The following is a 20,013-nucleotide window of genomic DNA, read 5'->3' as shown; positions in this document are numbered from 1 at the left end:
AAATACTCTAAAGCATACCTGAAAGCATAACTGACACACCCCTGATTCTACAGAACGCCAGTCTGCAATACAACCGTTCCACACTGCATCAATCAGTGCTGTGGATATGGCTTCACCAGTGTACCACATAGAGGAACAGTACCATGGTACATTGATTTGTAAGTCAAACCCAGGTGTAAATTCTATAAACACAATGGTACCATCCTTTGGGCACTCTAGTAATTTTTCAGTAACATTCTCTCTCTCTAGCTATATTTCTAGTGTGACAGATGGGGTTTCCCTCTAGTAATTGTTAAGATAGCTTCAGGATCCGTCACTACTGTGATGCTTTTAGTACCATATAATGGAAAGGATATTTCACCCAAAAAGGGTCTGTCTCAGCTGTAGGGAAAGAGGCTCTTTCCAATACTTGCCTAACATTTTACTATTTTGAGTGAGCTACCTCAATGAGACATACCGTGAGTATGTCTGCGTGAGCTGGGAATCACACCCCTAGCTGACTGTGTAGACACACACGAAGTGTAAAGTAGCTGCTGTAGTACAGGACCTGGCATATGTTGGCATGGGCTAGGCATGCCAAATACCTACGCATAGGGTTCTCAGGCAGGTTTTCATTCAGTGAAACTAGTCTGTGCCTCCACTCACTGCTGCCCATGATACTACTGCTAATTTTGGAATGCTAGCTCCAGGAACTGGGAATCACACCTCTAGCTTATAGTGTAGACACAGCCTTAATGGACATTAAGAGTCAGTGTGTTAAAGTCTGTAGCCTTCTGTACTTGGGGAGCACTGGAACCAGTTTGAACAGGCTGGGTCATACTAGGGGAACCATACACAGACACACTGGAGAATCTGAGCAGGCCAAGGGAATGCAAATCAGACAGATTTTCTCCCTGTAATTTAAGAGCAAAGCCAAATTAATTTAGCTTCTAGTGAAGCATGAGATTAAATATGTGTGCAGGGCTCTGGTAGGAGCTGTCCAACAAGTAGCAAAGGATCTTCCTCTGGTTTCAAGTTCATCACATCTCAGCTCAGACCAAGATCATCTCCTGATTCTGAGTCATTGATTTCTCCAGTTAGGCTCTTTAAAGAGATCTTGACTAGGTAATCAGCCAGACAATGGGAATCTGCTCAAAGTGTAGCTTCAAAAGGATGGATTCTAGGTGGGTCATTTGCATAATCTTCACCCCCACTAATTTCCTTGAAAATCTATTTCACATGTATTATCCCAAAAAGTACATTGAAGTCCCCAATATCTCCCAGCAATTGCCTTCCTTTTAAAGAAGCTCCACACAATCCTACAATAGTACACAAACATTTGCATTTTTAATACAATGAACTCCAAAGATATGAAACTTAATTCAATCAGGTTTGTCCAGGATGTTACAGGACCTTGTCATATCTGTCACAAGGCCACTCTTGCAATATAGTGTCCGAACCTCTTGCTGCGCTTACTCAACTCCCATCTTCTTCCAGCCTTACTACCATCTACATGGGGTTGACTGTTCGCGTCCTTCTTATCCATTCCAGTCTGTCTTGAATGCTATTCCTTGGAAACTCTGCAGCTAATCATATCCTCTAGTATGACATCCATCCATCTAGTTCTGGGTCTGCCAACCCTTCCCTTACCCTCCATTTCTAAGCTTAACTCCCTGTTTCATATATATTCTTCCGATTTTCTTTTCACATGGCCAAACCATCTATTCCTGGACTCCCTCAGCTTTTCTATAACTTGTATCATCTTCATATTTCCCTTATTTCATTCATTCCAAACATGGTTCTTCCATGTAACTCCAAGCACCCATCTTCACATTTTCATTTCCATTGTATTCAAGATCTGCTCCTGTCTCTTCCTCAGTACCCAGAATTTGGACCCCTATGAAAGTTAAGGCCTAATTAACATCTTGCAGATCTCACTTTTCAGGGTGGTAGGTTTAGTGAAAATACAAATACTCATATAAATAGATATATAATGCCCAATCCAACAAAAGCTTTTATTACTGTGAATGTTGTACACATGAATAATTTTATTGAAATTAAGTGTGAGTCTGGACTATTAGCATGAGTGTAAATCTGTCTGCAGGGAGACAGTGATGGGTTGGATCACAGAAACCCCCTGCTAGCTGCCACCTGATGTGCCAAGACTACATTTGCCCCTGCTTTCCCTCCCATCTCAGGACCCCAGCACCCTGTGCTGCTGAGCCAGACACGCCCATCTGCTCCAACACAGACCCAGGGTCTGAATTACTGGCCCCAAAGCTGTAGGCTTAACTGAAAGCAGCTTGCAGAAGTGTTCCTGCCTTTAACACTCAGATGCCCAACTCCCAATGGAGTCTAAACCCAAATAAATCCATTTTACCCTGTGTAAAACTTATACAGGGTAAACTCATAAATTGTTCGCCTTCTATAACACTGATAGAGAGATATACTCAGCTGTTTGCCTACCCAGGTATTAACACATACTCTGAGTTAATTAATAAGCAAAAAGTGAATTTATTAAATACAGAAAGTAGGATTTAAGTGGTTGCAAGTAGTAACAGACAAAACAAAGTAAATCACCAAGCAAAATAAAATCTGCAAATCTATCTCTAATCAAACTGAATACAGATAATCTCACCCTTAGAGATGCTTCAGTAAGTTTTCTCCTCAGACTGGACACCTTCCAGACCTGGGCACAATTCTTCCCCCTGGTACAGCTCTTGTTCCAGCTCACGTGCTAGCTAGGGGATTCTTCATGATGGCTCCACTTTTTCCTGTTCCACCTCTCCTCTCAAAGGAAAAGCACCAGGTTAAAGATGGATTCAAGTTCATGTGCCATTATCACATGTCACTGTAAACCCCCCAAACTTCATTCCTCCCAGCCTGACTCACAAGAAGGCTTGCCTACAAATAGAGCCACCTACAGTCAATTGTCCTGGTTAATGGGAGCCATTAAGATTCCAAACCATCATTAATGGTCTACACTTTGCATAATTACAATAGGCCCTCAGAGTTATAGTTCAAATTTCTAGTTTCAGATACAAGAGTTATACCTTTATACAAATAGGATGACCACACTCAGTAGACAATACGTTTTTTAAAACCTTTTATTAAACATATAGACAAGGCAGCAAAACAGTTAAAGCATTTGAAATATAAAATATTAAATCAGGCTTTCATTTTAACTTCCCTTGTTCCCTTTCTCTTGTGCTGAAAACAGGTTTTTTTTTTTTTTTTTAAAATAGATAAATTCATGAAGGATAGGTCTATCAATGGCAATTAGTCCAGATGGCCAGAGAGGCAACCCCCTGCTCTGGATGTCGCTAAACCTCTGACTGCCAGAAGGTGAGACCGGACAACAGGGGATGGATCACTCAATAATTGCCTGTTCTGTTCATTTTTCCCTCTGAAGAATCTGGCACTGGCCCCTGTCAGAAACAGGATACTGTGCAAGATAGACCATTGGTCTGATGGACCATCTGACCTAGGATAGTCTATCATTTGTTCTTATGTTCTAACATCACGATAGGTGATTCCCTAGCCAATAGGAGAGGATGAGGAGAAGGGTGTGTTCTAAACCCCACCTGTGTCAAAGAGTTCAGTCCCCATGTCCCCTGGAGCAAGACACCTCCTTCTGTTTAGAGGGTTCCCAGCTGGGAACCCTCTAACTGCACCTAAGGAAATTTTTAACAAAAAGCTGGACTGGGGGAAGGAAGAAGGAATTAGAAGGAGGAAACCACTCAACTTTTATCTCAATGGTCAGGGTAGTCACCTAAGATGTGGGAGGGCCCAGCTTCAAGTGCCTGATAAAGAGACAGGACTTAAACAGGGGATCTCTCCCCACCCATGAGAGTGCCCCAACCATGAGTATATGGGATATGGTCATGGGGGTCTCTCTCTAACTCTCCTGTTCAAACCTGAGTCCCTTTGTGGATCTAGCCCTACCTGGGAAATAAACCCATTGGCTCCACTAATTCTTATAATTAATTATTGAAAAAATCCTTGAAATTTTAGTAGGGTAAAGTACAATAAGATAACTATTTAATATCAGTTGTTTCAACAAATTAGTCAAAAAAAACCTGAGAAATCAATAGATGAAGAGATTTTTATAAAATTGGCCAGATGCCCAGCTGGTATAAATTGGCCATAGCTCCCCTGAAGTCAGTGGGACAGATCAAAGAGATATGGAGAAAGGACAGAGAGAAAAATGTATGAATGACTCTACAGCCTGATGCTCAGAGCACTCACTCTGGATGTAGGAGACCCAGGATCCAGGCCCTCGTGCTACAGTGACTCTTGTACAACTGGGGATCTGGCCCGCTGACTTTAATGGAGCTACACTGATTTAGAGCAGCTGAGGTTGTCACAATGTGTCCATCAGTTACCTGACTTGAGAATGTCCCAAACACAAGTTATCCACAGTTCTCTGCTCTTGGATTTTAAAAAACTATTTAATTTAAGATCATCAACACTTCTTGAGAAACTTCAATTTCCCCAACGTTTTCCCTAGTGCTATTTTCACCTCCTTGTTTTTCAGGCTGTAGACAATGGGATTTAACATGGGGGTCAAGATGCTGTACTGGATGGAGAATATTTCATCCAGAACCACAGAGGAGACTGAGCTGGGTTTTGTGTACTGAAAAAAGGCTGTCAGGTACCATAAACCAACCACAATAAGGTGTGAGCTGCAAGTGGAGAAGGCTTTACGCCTGCCCTCTACAGAGCGTATCCTCAGGATGGTGGAAATGATGTAGATGTAGGAGATCAGCGTGAGGAGGAAGGAGCTTGACCCAAATACCACAACAGAAGTAAGAAGCACCACTTGATTGGTGAGGGTGTCAGTGCAGGATCGTTGTAATAGAGGAGGGAGCTCACAGCTGAAATGGTTGATTTGATTGGGCCCACAGAAATGCAACTTGGAGGTAAAAACAGTGTTAAGCAGGGCATGGAAGAAGCCTATTGTCCATGCCCCACTCACCAGCTGAACACAGATCCCTTTGCTCATTCTCTCCATGTAACGCAATGGGTCACAGATGGCAGCGTAGCGGTCATAAGCCATCGCTGAGAGAATGAAAATTTCAGCACCAATCGAGAGGAGGATGAAGAACATCTGGATAATGCAGCCGTTGACAGAAATAGTTTTGTGCTCTGCTAGGAAGTTCATCAGCATATTAGGCACCGTGACTGAGGAATAGCAGATATCAACAAAGGATAAGTGGAAGAGGAAGAAGTACATAGGGGTGTGAAGGTGAGAATCAGCCCTTATCACCACCATGATCACTATGTTACCACCCAGAGTGATAAGGTAAATAACTAAAAACATCGAGAAGAGGAAAATCTGCGTCTGTGGGTCACTGGAAAGTTTCCGGAGAATAAATTTGGTCACTGTCGTTTGATTTTCCATTGATATTTATTTGGTAAAACTGTGACCTGTAAGACCAATACATAAATAAATGTAATTTAACACAACATAAGTGAACTAAAATGGCATGCAGAGATTATCTGTTCAGTTGGATGAATGCAAAGAGAGCCCTATTCTATCCTGTACTATATATATATATATATATATATATATATATATATATATATAAAAATAGATAAGATTTAGAGAAATAGACAGCAATGCCCTGGTTGGAATTTGTGTGTTGTACAGAGACAAAATATGCCAGATAGGGGCCGAAGTCCTCTTGTGAAACTGCAACTTTAAGCACCTAAATTGCAGAATCAGGCCCGACAGGTAGTCACAAAATCCCCACCAGGCTGGAACTATGGGACAGTCTGATGAGGGCCTCGCTTAGCCTCTCCTGTTGAATCTGTTCCACTGTGGTTAAATAATAAAATTCATTGAAGAAAGGGGACTTGATCTCCTGCATCCAGGGTGAGGGCCCTAACCAGCAGACTATAAAGTCATTTGCTCACTTGCTGTTTCTCTCTGGCCTAATAACTCTTTCATCTGTCCCTCTAACATCAGCAGAGAATACAGCTGTTTTTACTCCAGCTGGGGATCTGGCCCATTGTCTCAAATGGAGCTATGGCTGAGTCACACCCACTGGGGATCTAGCCAATTCTATAAGTACATCTTTGTCTATTACATTTTGTAATTTTTATAGAGCAGTGGTTTTTGGACTTTTTTCATTTGTGGACCCCTAAAACATTTGAATGGAGGTGCAAACCCCTTTGGAAATCTTAGATATGGTCTACGGACCCCCAGGGGTCTGTGGACAACAGGTTCAAAACCACTGTTGTAGAGTATTTAATATCCAGGGCATATTATTGGATTCATCTCTATTACAATATCTAGGATTTCTATAATAATAACAACACCCAAGACGTAGAAATACTGGTTCGGGCATAGGCTGACAACCCAATCAAATACAGAGAACGCAGGCAAATCGATAAATATTACAAATGCCATAAAGAGGGCCTCTGAAGAGCTTAGCTGTATGACAAGCTCCTCCACTGCCAACAAATAAATAAATAATAAACCCCAGGGACCTAGAAATACTGGTTTAGGACCCAGCATATTGTATAGACTGACAACCCAACCAAATAGAGAGAATACAGGCAACTTGATAATTATTCTGAATGCCATAGAGGGGGCCTCCGAAGAGCTTAGCTGTATGGCAGCCTCCTCCACTGGCAAGGTGTGTTGTGTGGAAGCGGGTAGCCTCAGGTGGATATCATGCAGCTGTCCAAACAATCCAAGGAAACCAGAAATAGTTTTCAACAAAAGACTGAAAAGGACTCGTAGTACAAACCAAGAAGTGATCTAAGGTTGGATTTTGGCAAAACCAGAACAGAGAGCCTGGAGAAAAATGAATGCTCCAACACTTGAAGGAAAGAAAAATCGAGAAAGTAATGACTGAGCATATACTCACTGGACAACAGAGCTTAATTGCAAAGAGGAGTATTTACAGAAATGGAGATTGAAAGCCTGAAAGGAGAGATTAGTCATGTTGACCCACCTGCAAACATTTTGGTAGAAGCAAATGATACAGGATAAACAGAAGCCACAAATGGAAGAAAAAATGAGGACAAATATGAGTGTAGCAGCCCCCAAAGAAAGTACAGGAAATATGAAGGATTTATTGATTTATATTATATTATATTATATTATATTATATATTTAAAGAGCAGCACACAGCCTGAAGATGAAATATCAGCTGAATGAAAGGATATGAGAGTTATGAAGGAACAATGTAAAGAGAAGCTGACAACTCAGTGTCATGGACTTGAAAGATTTCCCACAAAGTTCTTAGTATCAAGAGAAGAGTCACTTCAGAGACCCTAGGAGATTTTGATCTGATTAATGTTAAAAGCAGAATAGGAAAAATAGAGAGCCAATAAATGATGTGGAAGAGTTTCAGCACTACTGGAAGGAAATCTGGTCTGAGGATGAACAACATAATCAGAAAGCAGACTGGATTAAAAATGTGAGAAAAAATTAGAAAGCCACAGCGCAGAGGAATACACAAAAACCAAAGAAAGAAACAGATGAAGTACCGAGAAGAATAGAAAATTGAAAGCCACCCAAACCAGATGGGATGCATGGATTCTGGCTGAAATGCCTTACAACACGGATTGATTGTTTGCTTGAACAACATAATAAATGTCTGAAGAACAGATTTCCAAGATAGATAGTAACAGGGACAACACTCCTGGTACCAAAAAAATAAAAAGAGGAGGAGGAAGTGGCCGCAGTGATCCTATGAATTATAGATTAAACACGGTTGGTTGACCAACTACATGGAAAATTTCTATCAACAAATCTGGCAAAGAAGATCTGGCTAGAGCTAGCTTGCAATGGAATGCTGCCTCCTGAGCAAAAAGATCAGTAAATATGAAAGGGACAAAAGACCAACTCAGGCTTTCTAGGAGGATCACAGAAAAAATTAGATGCTCTCATTCTTTGTTTTGTAGCTTCTGTGATCCATGGATGTGGGACACTCCACACAATTAAAGTGTCCAAGGTTCATCCAAAAATCATTTCCCTTCTGCAGCAATCTATGCTTAACTGGAACACTCGACTCTACCTAAAAGGGACTCTTCAAAAGGTTCAAATTAAAAGCAATCTTTCAAGAGGATTCCTTAGCACCAGTGCCCCGTCTGTTGTAGTGATGCTGCCTCTCACATGGATGCTTGTAGAGATAAATTGTGATTGTCATATCAGCAAAGATCAACAACTAGTTAATTTGTTAGACCTGGGCAAGCTGAAACTACATGAACAGTCACAAAAAGGAGCTACAGAGATTGATGATGTGTGGAAAAGTTTGGGGAAGATATAAAGCTACAGGTTGGCTTTGCTAACTGTGTGTCAGCATCTGTAAAGATGGCCAGACTGGAACAATCTCATAACATACAAGTTACAATGAAGGAACTATCCATGATATCTCAGCATGTCCCCATGAGGGAAACTGTCAGAGCTATAACATAAGAAACTGAAAGAAAAAGTGAGGAAAGAATATTACAGATGTATAAGAACTACTCTATGGACAAAACTCAAGTCTAAGATTTCATTTGAGCCATTAATATGTGGGGGGTTCCAGAAGTACAGAATATTGCTGGAGTGATTGAGCGGAATCAAGAGGAGAAGAAAAAAATTGACATCCAAAGAAGACAACTGCTGGTGATGCCTAGCGTATTGCATAGCAATCAAGGCATTGACAGAACATACATCCCACGATGTGATAAAGGAAAACTCTGCTATCTGTGGAAAAAGCTATTGATAATGAAGACTAGAATATCAAAATATGAGGAGTCAACCTGAGAAAAGATCATCTGGTCATGATAACAAGCAATGACTGAGCTGCATCCAAACCCACAAAAGCATGAAAGAAAGGAGAAAGCAAATTGCTGAAAAACAACACAATAAATAAATAAAAGACTTGAAAGATTTACACAGAAATCAATGCACAGAATCTGCCTAAGTGCCATCTCCAGAGAATGCCCTGCCCCTAACCTCACTGCCCCCTAACACACACACTGCTGCTGACATGCACCAACTGATCTCATCTGTCTCAGTGTTGTTGAGAGCAAGATCGAGAGCTAGATGATTCATAGTAGCTAGGTTGCCAGCCACGGCCTCTGTGCGAGCAGTGTGTGGCATCCAGGCAGAAGTCAATGGGACTCATCTAGGGGTGGGTCTCTCTGCAAAGTGGAGCAGAATCTGGTCCTTTGAAATTGAAAGATTAAAATTAATAAGAATATGAATCAACTCACCTGCCTTTAAACATGGATTATAAATATGGAGAGATCATTCTGACCTGTGATCTTCTCTGTTTTCTTAGCCAAATCCATAAGTAGGTAGGTAGACTATCTAGTCTATCTGCATCCAGAATAGAACATCTCAAGACATCCAATAGGTCTATGGATGTGATCCTTGGACCCTTTGCCTGGAGCAGTGAAACCACTCAAGGTGTGTAGCGTTATCTGTGGGAGTGGAACAAAGAGCCTTTCCTGAACTGCCTCCAAGACTAAAGCTGATTTCTTGAGAATGGTTTAAATGCTGTTTTGTTCCCCTTGGGATAAGATCCCTGAAGTTCATTCTCTGTAACAAGCTACCAGTAACACTGGGCTGGGTCAGCACTCAAGCAATTATCTGTATTGCCTACAAATGAGAGCAATGAGACTATTCACGTAGCTGAAGATGCATAACTTAGATCGACGACCCCCTTCTCCCCCCGCCCAGTGTAGATCAGGCCTTAGGCACTCAACTCCCTGGGAGAGGTGGGGCTTAGCACTTCTTGTCTTAGCATCTCCCACTAGCTAGTTTAGGTGGCTTCCTGCCTAGTGTGCTGGCTTTTATGGCTCCCCTTCTTAGGTATCTCTCTCTCCCACCCTTCTTTGTATAGGCAGCTGGGGTGCCAAGCTCAGGCTTTGTGAAGGGCAATGATTTTCCCAAGTGCCTAAAAGTTAGGCGCTGCAACACTCAGCAACCCAATGTCTAAGTTCTTCATGAATCGAGTCCCATGAATCTATCCAGAAGAGCAGGAAGCATGATGGATTGGGCCCTTAAAGTTTACTGTTTAAACTTGTGAGTTGTTATTTTGCAATAAGCAGAGCAGCTGGTTAAGAGGCAGATTTCCTGAGGTTAGACGTTTCCCTCTCAGGCCCATCAACCATACATCCTGTTTCTAGATCCCCACCTCCTCCCATTTCACCCCAGTTACAGATGCTCAGGTGGGCCCTGTGAGGTCAGGGCCCTGGTCCAATTGTCCCCTCTTTCCCCTCTTCTCCTCAGCCTGACCCTCTGTTACATTTTTCCCCTCTGAGATCTAAAGTTTAACTCTATTAACTTAGAAATTAAAGAAAACCAAGTATATATAATTAACTTTTCCTTGCAAGTGATGAAAAAATGCCCATCAGCATAATTGCCAAGGATATCTCATCTTCTCGTGTGAGGCATAAATCAGGTTCACTTTTGACAATGGATCCCAGACACAGTGAACCAAGTGGGAGAGCAGAATTGGGGTGTCCTCATAGGCAAATACAGGTCTCTTTAATGAGAGAACTGAGGTGGATGAGGGGGAGAGAGAGTGCTGCAAGATGGATGGCAGAATCTATATCCCACTCCTTGAAATCCTGAATGAAGAGGTCATGTCAGAGATTCCAACTTGTCATACACCATCACACAGATAAATGGATCCTTGTTTCCCCTCCACTCATTTTCATTAAAACAAAATTAAGTTCTAAAGAAGAAAATGCTGCATTATCTCATCTCATCCTTCTTCCACCTTCCTAATGCTGGGTTATACACCTACCACCCAGGCACTTTGTGAGAAGTAATAAGTTAAACTGTCTGGATCACTTTGAAGATGAAAAGCACCAGGGCTCCAATCCTGTGCAAGTGAAGTCCATAGGAGTGTTACCCTATTTAGTATGATTAGGAACGAAAGCCAAAGGCATAAAGGTGCAGGCAGGTGCCCAAATCCCTGATAAGTCAATGGAAGTTGGGCACTAAACTCCCATTTGCAGCTTTGAAAAGGTCTCCTGCCAGATTTTCTTTAGTTAAGCTTTAGACCAACTTTCTGTTTGAAGCTCAGATCTTCTGAGTGTTAGGGTATTGCAGTGTGGTCCATAAATAACTCCCACTGAACCGTATATAATACCTTATTCCACCAGCAGTCCTGCTGAAATACTTTGCTGGCAAGGTCATTGCAGAATCTGTTCAATATTTAATGGTGACGGGGGGTTGGGGGCTCTTGCACACTAATTTAGTGTATGTTTTGGCCAAGATTGTCAAATGTAACTGGTGAATTCAGATGCTGAACTTGAGACACATTAAATTGGCCCAGTTTTCAAAAGAAGGGTGCTCAGTACTTCAGGGCCCTTACAGGCATCTCAAGCTGGACAGCTAAAAAAGGAGGCTTGCAAATTCACGAGTCATGATTATGAAATATTGGCTTCTCTCTGAAAAATAAGGCTCTTCTCTTTCATTGTTTACCGAAAACCTCCAAAAAATCCAGTATTCAGATTTTTATGATTTCGACATGGATTTTCTACCTCCCCTGATCGTGGTCCCTGCTTGCAGACTCCCCGCCAGACAGCACAGCGCACCTGTGCAGGGGAGGGTAACTGGGGTTGATGGTTGATGCAACCACACAGAGGGGGAGTGAGGTGGGCAGAGCGCCTGTGGAGACCACTGACTGCTATAGGGAGTGGGAGGCTGCACGTGTGAGTATTGCCCCCCTCCTGAAAACGGTCCCCGTGAGTTCTGAGCAACCCCTCCACCCCGCCCGCCTCCCCCCTGTGATACGTCCCTGGGCCCAGCTTCTCACGGGGCTGTCATTGCCTGGAGAGGAGCCCCAGGGAGCAATGCTGACAGGTGCATGGTGTGGGATGGAGGCTAGTGAAACCACTTAGTTCAAGTGTAAGCCATGCCTGCTCAGTGTGACAGTCACTTTGGAGTGATTTCTGGTTCTGCCCTGGGGTGTTCGCAATTCAGCTGGAGTGTATATCTGATTTTTTTTTTGTCCCTCTCACAGAGTCACAATATTCAATTTACTTAGCTGGCCCCCATTGATGAGTATGGAAAAAATTCCTAAGGCAGGTAGATAGATAGATAGTTTTTTGTATGATACATATACATACATGTTGGCTTGTCAATTCTCACAAGAGTCTACTCTAACAGAAATTTGCACTGTGCAGAATCACAGTATTTCTGCTGCCTGGCAAACAAATGTGTCTGCAAGATTACTCTGTGGTTTTTTTTTTCTAGTGTGCAAAGGGAAGAAAATAAGAAAGGAAATTTATGCCCTGCTGAGAGCAAGAGATATTGGGCCACGTTGCAATCTTATTTACACCACTGGTAAACCTGGAATAACTTTACTGAAGCTGATGATGTTACTCCAGATTTGCACAAGGTTAACTGGAGGTTAGAATCTTGTCTGTTATTCCTAATGGTGAGTTTTTATTGCCTGTTAAGATGATAACACTTCACAACCCTGCTTTCTTCCGCACACTGAATATTAAATAAATGAGCTATTATGTCTCATCATTTTCACTTTATAGCCTCAGTGCTAGAATAGCCTGAATATGTTCCACTGTAATCTGAATGTTCATTGTAAGTGAAAGCACAAAATGGTTAACACAACTGATACAAACTTCATACTAAGGTCAAACAAGGCTAATGTCTATAGAGATGGCTGAATAATTTAGAGCAAGTGATGCATACAGTGATTTTTTTCCAAATTTTTCCCTGCAGAACCACATAATGTTCATAAATGCACTCATTTAAAATTACTCAAAGAATTTCAATAAATATTTGACCACAGGTGGCTCACAAGCAACCTGGGTTTTTATTACATTTTTATTCATTGTGGGGACTTTTTTCTAAAGTGCTTCAGTGGCTGAGGAGCTTAACCTTGGAATAATGAGATCCAAGGGCAAGAAGCTCAAATTCAAATTAAAAATGTGGCACATCTTTTTAACAGTGATGGTGATTAACTATCAGAACCAACTCAGACTGGGTGCCTTCCTGGAGGATAGGATTTAGTCAAACACAGAATCATAGAATCATAGAATATCAGGTTTGGAAGGGACCTCAAGAGGTCATCTAGTCCAACCCCCTGTTTAAAGCAGGACCAATTCTCAACTAAATCATCCCAGCCAGGGCTTTGTCAAGCCTGACCTTAAAAACTTCCAAAGAAGGAGACTCCACCACCTCCCTAGCTAACTCATTCCAGTGCTTCACCACCCTCCTAGTGAAAAAGTTTTTCCTAATATCCAACCTAGACCTCCCCCACTGCAACTTGAGACCATTGCTCCTTGTTCTGTCATCTGCCACCACTGAGAACAGCCGAGCTCCATCCTCTTTGGAACCTCCCTTCAGGTAGTTGAAAGCAGCTATCAAATCCCCCCTCATTCCTCTCTTCTGGAGACTAAACAATCCCAGTTCCCTCAGCCTCTCCTCATAAGTCATGTGCTCCAGACCCCTAATCATTTTTGTTGCCCTCCGCTGGACTCTTTCCAATTTTTCCACATCCTTCTTGTAGTGTGGGGCCCAAAACTGGACACAGTATTCCAGATGAGGCCTCACCAATGTCGAATAAAGGGGAATGATCACGTTCCTCAATCTGCTGGCAATGCCCCTACTTATACAGCCCAAAATGTCGTTAGCCTTCTTGACAACAAGAGCACACTGTTGACTCATATCCAGCTTCTTGTCCACTGTGACCCCTAGGTCCTTTTCTGCAGAACTGCTACCCAGCCATTCGGTCCCTAGTCTGTAGCAGTGCATGGGATTCTTCCGTCCTAAGTACAGGACTCTGCACTTGTCCTTGTTGAACCTCATCAGGGTTTTTTTGGCCCAATCCTCTAATTTGTCTAGGTCCCTCTGTATCTGATCCCTACCCTCTAGTGTATCTACCACGCCTCCCAGTTTAGTGTCATCTGCAAACTTGCTGAGAGTGCAGTCCACACCATCCTCCAGATCATTAATAAAGATATTAAACAAAACCGGCCCCAGGACCGACCCTTGGGGCACTCCGCTAGAAACCGGCTGCCAACTAGACATGGAGCCTACTAGACATTGAGTCTAATAACATAAGTTATTAGACTCAATCCAGGGGCAACTGGGTGAAATTTAATGGCCCCTGTTATACAGGAGGTCAGAATAGATGATCTAATGATCCTTTCTGGGCTTAAAAATCTATTAATCTAGGTGCCATAGAAAATTAATGGGAGTTAAACTTCCAAGTCATTTGGGCACTTTTGACGTATCTCTGTCTCTAATCTAATCTACCTAAGCCTGTGTCACTGGCCACATGGCAGAGAGAAGAGAAAAGCGTCTTACCCCTGCAGCTACCTCTAGGCAAATGCCAGCAAATCCAGGGTCAGCCAGACTGGGGCAAACTATGCCTCTTGGTTGAGCCAATCAGAACCTACAGCAACACCATAGAATATATTTCCCGGAACCAATCACAACGTCCCAAGTGTCGTGGCTTTTGACCGGTGGTCTGTTTAAAAAAATGCAGCTCTTTAAACAAAGGAATGAAAAGACAAACACTGTATATAATACAAGTTTTTGTAGTAATATACCAGCCTTTACCTAACCTTTATATCAATTTATCTTATTCCATTTTTATAGTCTTTACATTTATTGGAAATTAGCACCCATTGACTTTAGCTGTAAGGAGGCCTTTTAATTTAAACTTTGTAACACCGCTTTACAGGATATCCTTTGTAAAGCATGAAGATTTTGGGGTGAATGTATTATTCCCACCATTTACAATAAAAGCTTAAAAAGACAAAAGCCACGTGGCTTGAGTAATTGCGTGAAGGAGTAAGATAAAAAATTATTTTGTTGCAGAAGGTAACAGCTTCAGATAACAAGGGTTTATTTCTAATAAAAAATATTTTGTTGCAGAAGTTAAGTTATATTCACATGCTTTTATATTGGATCTAAACATGACACTAGGCAAGCAACATTTTGCAACAAAGAGACAGCCGTGTCATGAAGCGTTTCTAACTGCATGAAGGAGTAAGATAAAGACAGACCCCACTCACCCCTGTTATCTGAAGAAACATAACCCCCACCCCCTTTTTGAAAAACAGTTATCCTTTTCAGTGAAAGATTTTTTTAATCACAGGATTGCAATTAAATAAAGTGATTAAAAGCTTTACTATCACAAATTTTACAAATAACGTAAGCATTTTTTTAGTTTTGCCTAAACAAATTGACCAGAATACAAAAAGACAACCCAACAAAAACTGCTCTGCCTTAAATTGTTAAGAAATCCAGGGTACAGTGTAAAAAAAAAAAAACATAATTGATAGGTTTTACAATTGTGTGTATATATATATATATACACAATTGTATATATTAAAAGACAAAAGCCACAGCTCGAGTTTAACTCAAGTTGGGCCTCGAGCTAACGTTGCAGTTAGGAGTATGTCTGCACTGCAATCATGGGATGTTACCGCAGCTCGTGTAGACACACCCAGGTCAGCTTTAATCTACCTAGCTCAGGTACTGGAGCAATGGGCCTGCAGCAGCCTGTGCTTCAGCCTGGGCTGTAACGGCCCACCCGGAACCCCGTGAACTTACTTGAATGGCCAGTCTCAGCTGAAGCGTGCGCTGCCGCAGCTTTAATGCTCCAGTACTTGGTAGCTAGAGTAAAGCTCGCTGGGGACTGTCTACACCAGCTGAAATCACACCCCATGATTGCAGGGTAGACTGACCCAAAGACAAGCCCATAAACTCAACCCCAAATGTGCAAACAGGTGTGAAAAATGATGAGAATGGCTTAAAAATCATGAGATATTAATCTACACATTTACTGGCATTTTTTTCTCAGGGCCTCTTTCACCTCTTTGTTTCTCAGGCTGTATATGAAGGGATTGGCCATAGGAGTCAGAATTGTGTAGAAGACAGAGAACACTTTGTTGAGGTCTCTGAGTGTGTTGGTGTTTGGTAGCAAATACACAATGATCAGGGTCCCATAGAAAATTGTCACCACAATGAGGTGAGAGGAGCAGGTAGAAAAGGCCTTTTGCCTCCCGGTGGTGGAAGGGATTCGCATGATGGTGGAGATGATACACAGGTAGGATGTTCCAGTTAAAGCAAATGGGGGCAGGGTGAATAAAGCAGACAGAATGGTAATTAAAAGCTCCACCTGGTAGATGTCATTGCGGTAGAGATTTATTATTTGTGTAAATTCACAGAAGAAATGATCAATTTCATTGGGGCCACAGAAAGGTAATTGTAACATCATACCAGTTACTATGGAACTAGCCAGTAACCCACTTATCCAAGACCCAGCTGCTAGCTGGAGGCAGAAACTGCCATTCATAAGGGTTGCATAATGCAGTGGTTTGCATATCGCTAGGTACCGATCATAAGACATTGCTGCCAGGAGATAACACTCGGTGGCTGCAAAGAAGCCAACAAAGTAACATTGTGTGATGCAGCCACCAATAGAAATGGTCTTATCCCCAGTCAGGAGACTGGCCAGCATCCTGGGCAGGACGGTGGAGGTGTAGCAGGTTTCCAAGCAGGACAAGTTCCCCAGGAAGAAGTACATGGGGGTGTGAAGGTGCTGATCAGCCACAACTAGCACAACAATGAGGATGTTCCCGGCCATGGTCACAATGTAAATCACAAGGAACAGCAGAAAGAGAAGGATCTGCAGTTTTGGGACAGTCCCAAATCCCAGGAGGATGAACTCTGTGAGGGAGGTTTGATTTCCCTGTTCTGCGTCTACCATGGCAGAAATGAACCAAACTCTACAAGAGAAGAAGAACAGCATTTGTTAAACGTCAATATCACATTATCAAATTAAATGCATTAATGTTCAAATGCTCCCTCTCCTTCAGGTCACCTACCCAAATACTGGTCTGAGCACACAGGCTGGGGGCTTGGAGTCATATAATGGAGGCTTATGACATCTGAGAGTGAATGAGAAAAACTGACACACAAACATGCTGCTAAGGCAAGCTCAGATTTGTGTAAAAACCCTCATTTTTCTGTCTGGCAACAGATTAAGCCTTGCTCCCTTCATTCTGCTCCCAAGAGCTGATACTAGTGGTGTGCAGTGGGAACACCAGATCACCAGGAGGAGTGTTGCAAATGAAGGTGTAGGCACTGGATTCCCTGAATTCTCACAGCCTCGTTTGGGCTGGTAAAACACCCCACAATTTTGCTGGCTGCAAATTGGCTTGGTTTGGACTTCAGAAGCTTCCATTGTCCCCGACAGAAACCAACACACCATGAGTGAGGTTGTGCCAGTCCAGACCCTCACCTCCTAAGCCTTTTTAGGTGGTCATCATTTGATTTCATTTATGCTGTACCATGTAGATCAGTTTTTATGCTGCTTTGTGATCATTGCATATAAACTTTTGGATTTCTCTGCCAAGGAATATTGTTGATTCAAACTGCTTAGTGACATTCTGAAAATTGAATGATCTTTTCTGTATTAGCAGCAGAGAGTCCTGTGGCACCTTATAGACAAACAGACGTATTGGAGCATGAGCTTTCGTGGGTGAATTCACCCAGGAAAGCCCATGCTGCAATATGTCTGTTAGTCTATAAGGTGCCACAGGACTCTTTGCTGCTAATACAGATCCAGACTAACACGGCTACCCCACTGATACTTCTCTGTATTGATTACATAGACTCTGAATACAGGGATGAGGCAGTGACCTCTGGGTTACGGTCTAGAGTGTGAGGGGTTTAGGGACCTGAAGTTGGGGATTTGGGTGAGGGCATCTCAAAGAGTTTTCCTCTGCCTAGAGCACCACATAGGGGATTCTGTGGGCCTGATTTTAGTGGAAATCAGGCTACTGGAAGCATCTCATCTCCCCATCATCATTGCAGTCATCAGCCATAGTCTCATTTATAGAGGAAATTCCCAGTCTCTTTATATGGCCAAGCACTCACTGAGGATAATTAAAACTGGGATTGTAGTTGAAGCCCACACCTTGGCTTGAACACTCAGTTGGATGCCAATTGAAAATTTTCTGATGGAGATGTTTATTCATCAAAATCAAACCTTTCTACTGGGACGTGTCATTTTCAGTGACATTTAGTTTTGCAAATACATCATAATTCTAAAACAAATGAAAAGAAATAAAACACTATACAATTATAAAAGAAAAAGAAATGAAATATAAAAAAATAAAATAATATAAACCAAAATGATGTAAAATTAAAATAAACACTATAAAAATAAAAAACTATAAAACATAACATTAAAATATAAGATACAATAAAATAAAATATAAATATATTAAAAAGAAAACATAAAAAACAAAAATGGAAAATAAAAAAAATAAAAAATGACATTTAAAAGTAAATAATATAGAAAGAGTAAAAAAAAAGAAAAAGTCAAAATTGAAGTGAAATGTGCTGGGTGAGAGTTGAAGATCAGTTAGTCCCTGATTATGTGAGCAAGAAAGGCCTCAGCAAACATCTGACAGAGAGAATACATGGTGCCACCTCAGAGGCCTGGCCCACCTCATCCAGGATCCCATCTCCAGCTGTGGCCATCCCTGATGCTTCAGAGGAAGGAGACCAAAAACAACAACAACAACAAAACCCTTCCAGAACATGTTCCCAGAGGGGGATCCCCTTCCTTACCCGAAACCCTGAAGCATGAGCTTTAGGAAGCTAAGACATAAACCAGAAGTGAAGCCCAGGGCTGCTAAGCCGTGCCCTCCAACATCTCAGGAAATGCAATCGTACAGTTGCACTCATAAATTTATCCAGCTCTCTCTTAAAACTAATTAAGTTGTGTGTCCCTACAGCTTCTGTTGGAAGGTTGTTCCAGAATCTCACCCCTCTGTTGGTGAGAAACCTTCTTCTAATTTCCAGCCTGAATTTGTTCATGGCAAATTATATACACATTTGTTTTTGTCCAACAAGGAGAAGGAATTAGGAAGAGGAGCTCCAGCCTAACTTTTATGCCAGTGGTTATGGTACTCATCTCGGATGTGGGAGACCCCTACTTCAAGTGTCTGATGAGGAGAAATGATTGAAACAGGGATCTGCCCCCTCCCATGTGCATGCCTTGACCTTGCATTATGGGATATCTTGATGTGGGTGTCTCTAAATCTCTCCTGTTCATGTCTAAATCCCTTTGTGAATCTAGCCTCAGCTGGGGATCACCCCCACTGGCTCCAATAGAACTATGGCTGATTTACACGTGCTGGGGATCTGGCCAATTGACTTCAATGGATCTACACTGTTTTAGAACAGCAGAGGATTCAGCCCAAAGTGTCAGTCAGATACCTGAGCTGAGAACATCCCAAACACTAGTTACGAAAGCTTCTATGCTGAGCTCTACTTGAGAGAGCTGAATTCCTCCAATATATTCCTTCGAGCTGTTTTCACCTCCTTATTTTTCAGGCTGTAGATAATGGGGTTTAACATGGGAGTTAGGATGCTGTACTGGACGGAGAACATTTCATCTAGAGCCACAGAGGAGACTGAGCTGGGTTTTGTGTACTGGAAAAAAGCTGCCAGGTACAACAAACCAACTACAATAAGGTGGGAGCAACAGGTGGAGAAGGCTTTACGCCTGCCGTCCACAGAGTGTATCCTTAGGATAGTGGAGATGATAGGAATGTAGGAGATCAGGGTGAGGAGGAAGGAGCTTGATCCCAGTATCACAGCAGAAGTTAGAAGCACCATTTGATTGGTGAGGGTCTCAGTGCAGGACAAGTTGTAATAGAGGCGGGAGCTCACAGCAGGATTGATCGATATGATTGGCCCCACAGAAATGCAACTTGAGACAAAAAACTGTGTTAAGCAGGGCATAGAAAAATCCAATGGTCCATGCACCATTCACCAGCTGAACACACATCCCTTTGCTCATTGTCTGCACGTAAAGCAATGGGTCATAGATGGCAGCGTAGCATTCATAAGCCATGGCTGAGAGAATGAAAGCTTCAGTACAAGCCGAGAGGATAAAAAGGAACATCTGGGCAATGCAGCCATTGACAGAAATAGTTTTGTGCTCTGCTAGGAAGTTCATCAGCATATTAGGCACGGTGACTGAGGAACAGCAGATATCAACAAAGGATAAATTAAAGAGG

At 42.2% G+C, this 20,013-nt stretch overlaps 2 protein-coding genes across 2 annotated transcripts; both read right to left on the bottom strand.

The window, feature by feature from the left end:
* Positions 1–4,444: 4,444 nt before the first annotated feature.
* LOC117887509 (olfactory receptor 5V1-like) lies at positions 4,445–5,383 on the bottom strand. The gene has a single exon (XM_034790160.1). It carries the CDS (start codon positions 5,381–5,383, stop codon positions 4,445–4,447), a length of 939 nt encoding a protein of 312 aa, XP_034646051.1.
* A 10,372-nt stretch (positions 5,384–15,755) lies between these two features.
* LOC117887508 (olfactory receptor 10A7-like) lies at positions 15,756–19,609 on the bottom strand. Its single transcript, XM_034790159.1, has 2 exons — positions 19,263–19,609; positions 15,756–16,704 (listed from the first exon to the last, which is right to left on the bottom strand). Exons 1-2 carry the CDS (start codon positions 19,607–19,609, stop codon positions 15,756–15,758), a joined length of 1,296 nt encoding a protein of 431 aa, XP_034646050.1.
* Between the last annotated feature and the right edge of the window lie 404 nt (positions 19,610–20,013).

The sequence above is a fragment of the Trachemys scripta genome, chromosome 14, assembly GCF_013100865.1.
Source record: "Trachemys scripta elegans isolate TJP31775 chromosome 14, CAS_Tse_1.0, whole genome shotgun sequence".
In the NCBI taxonomy this organism is placed as follows: Eukaryota; Metazoa; Chordata; order Testudines; family Emydidae; genus Trachemys; species Trachemys scripta.
This window is presented reverse-complemented; position numbering and strand designations above follow the sequence as displayed.

Coding starts and splice junctions, on each gene's coding strand:
- LOC117887509 (XM_034790160.1), bottom strand. CDS start 5,383: ATGGAAAATCAAACGACAGTGACCAAATTTATTCTCCGGAAACTTTCC.
- LOC117887508 (XM_034790159.1), bottom strand. CDS start 19,609: ATGGTGCTTCTAACTTCTGCTGTGATACTGGGATCAAGCTCCTTCCTC. Junction 16,705..19,262: donor GAGGAATTCAGCTCTCTCAA/GTAGAGCTCAGC, acceptor CTTCTCTTGTAG/AGTTTGGTTCATTTCTGCCA.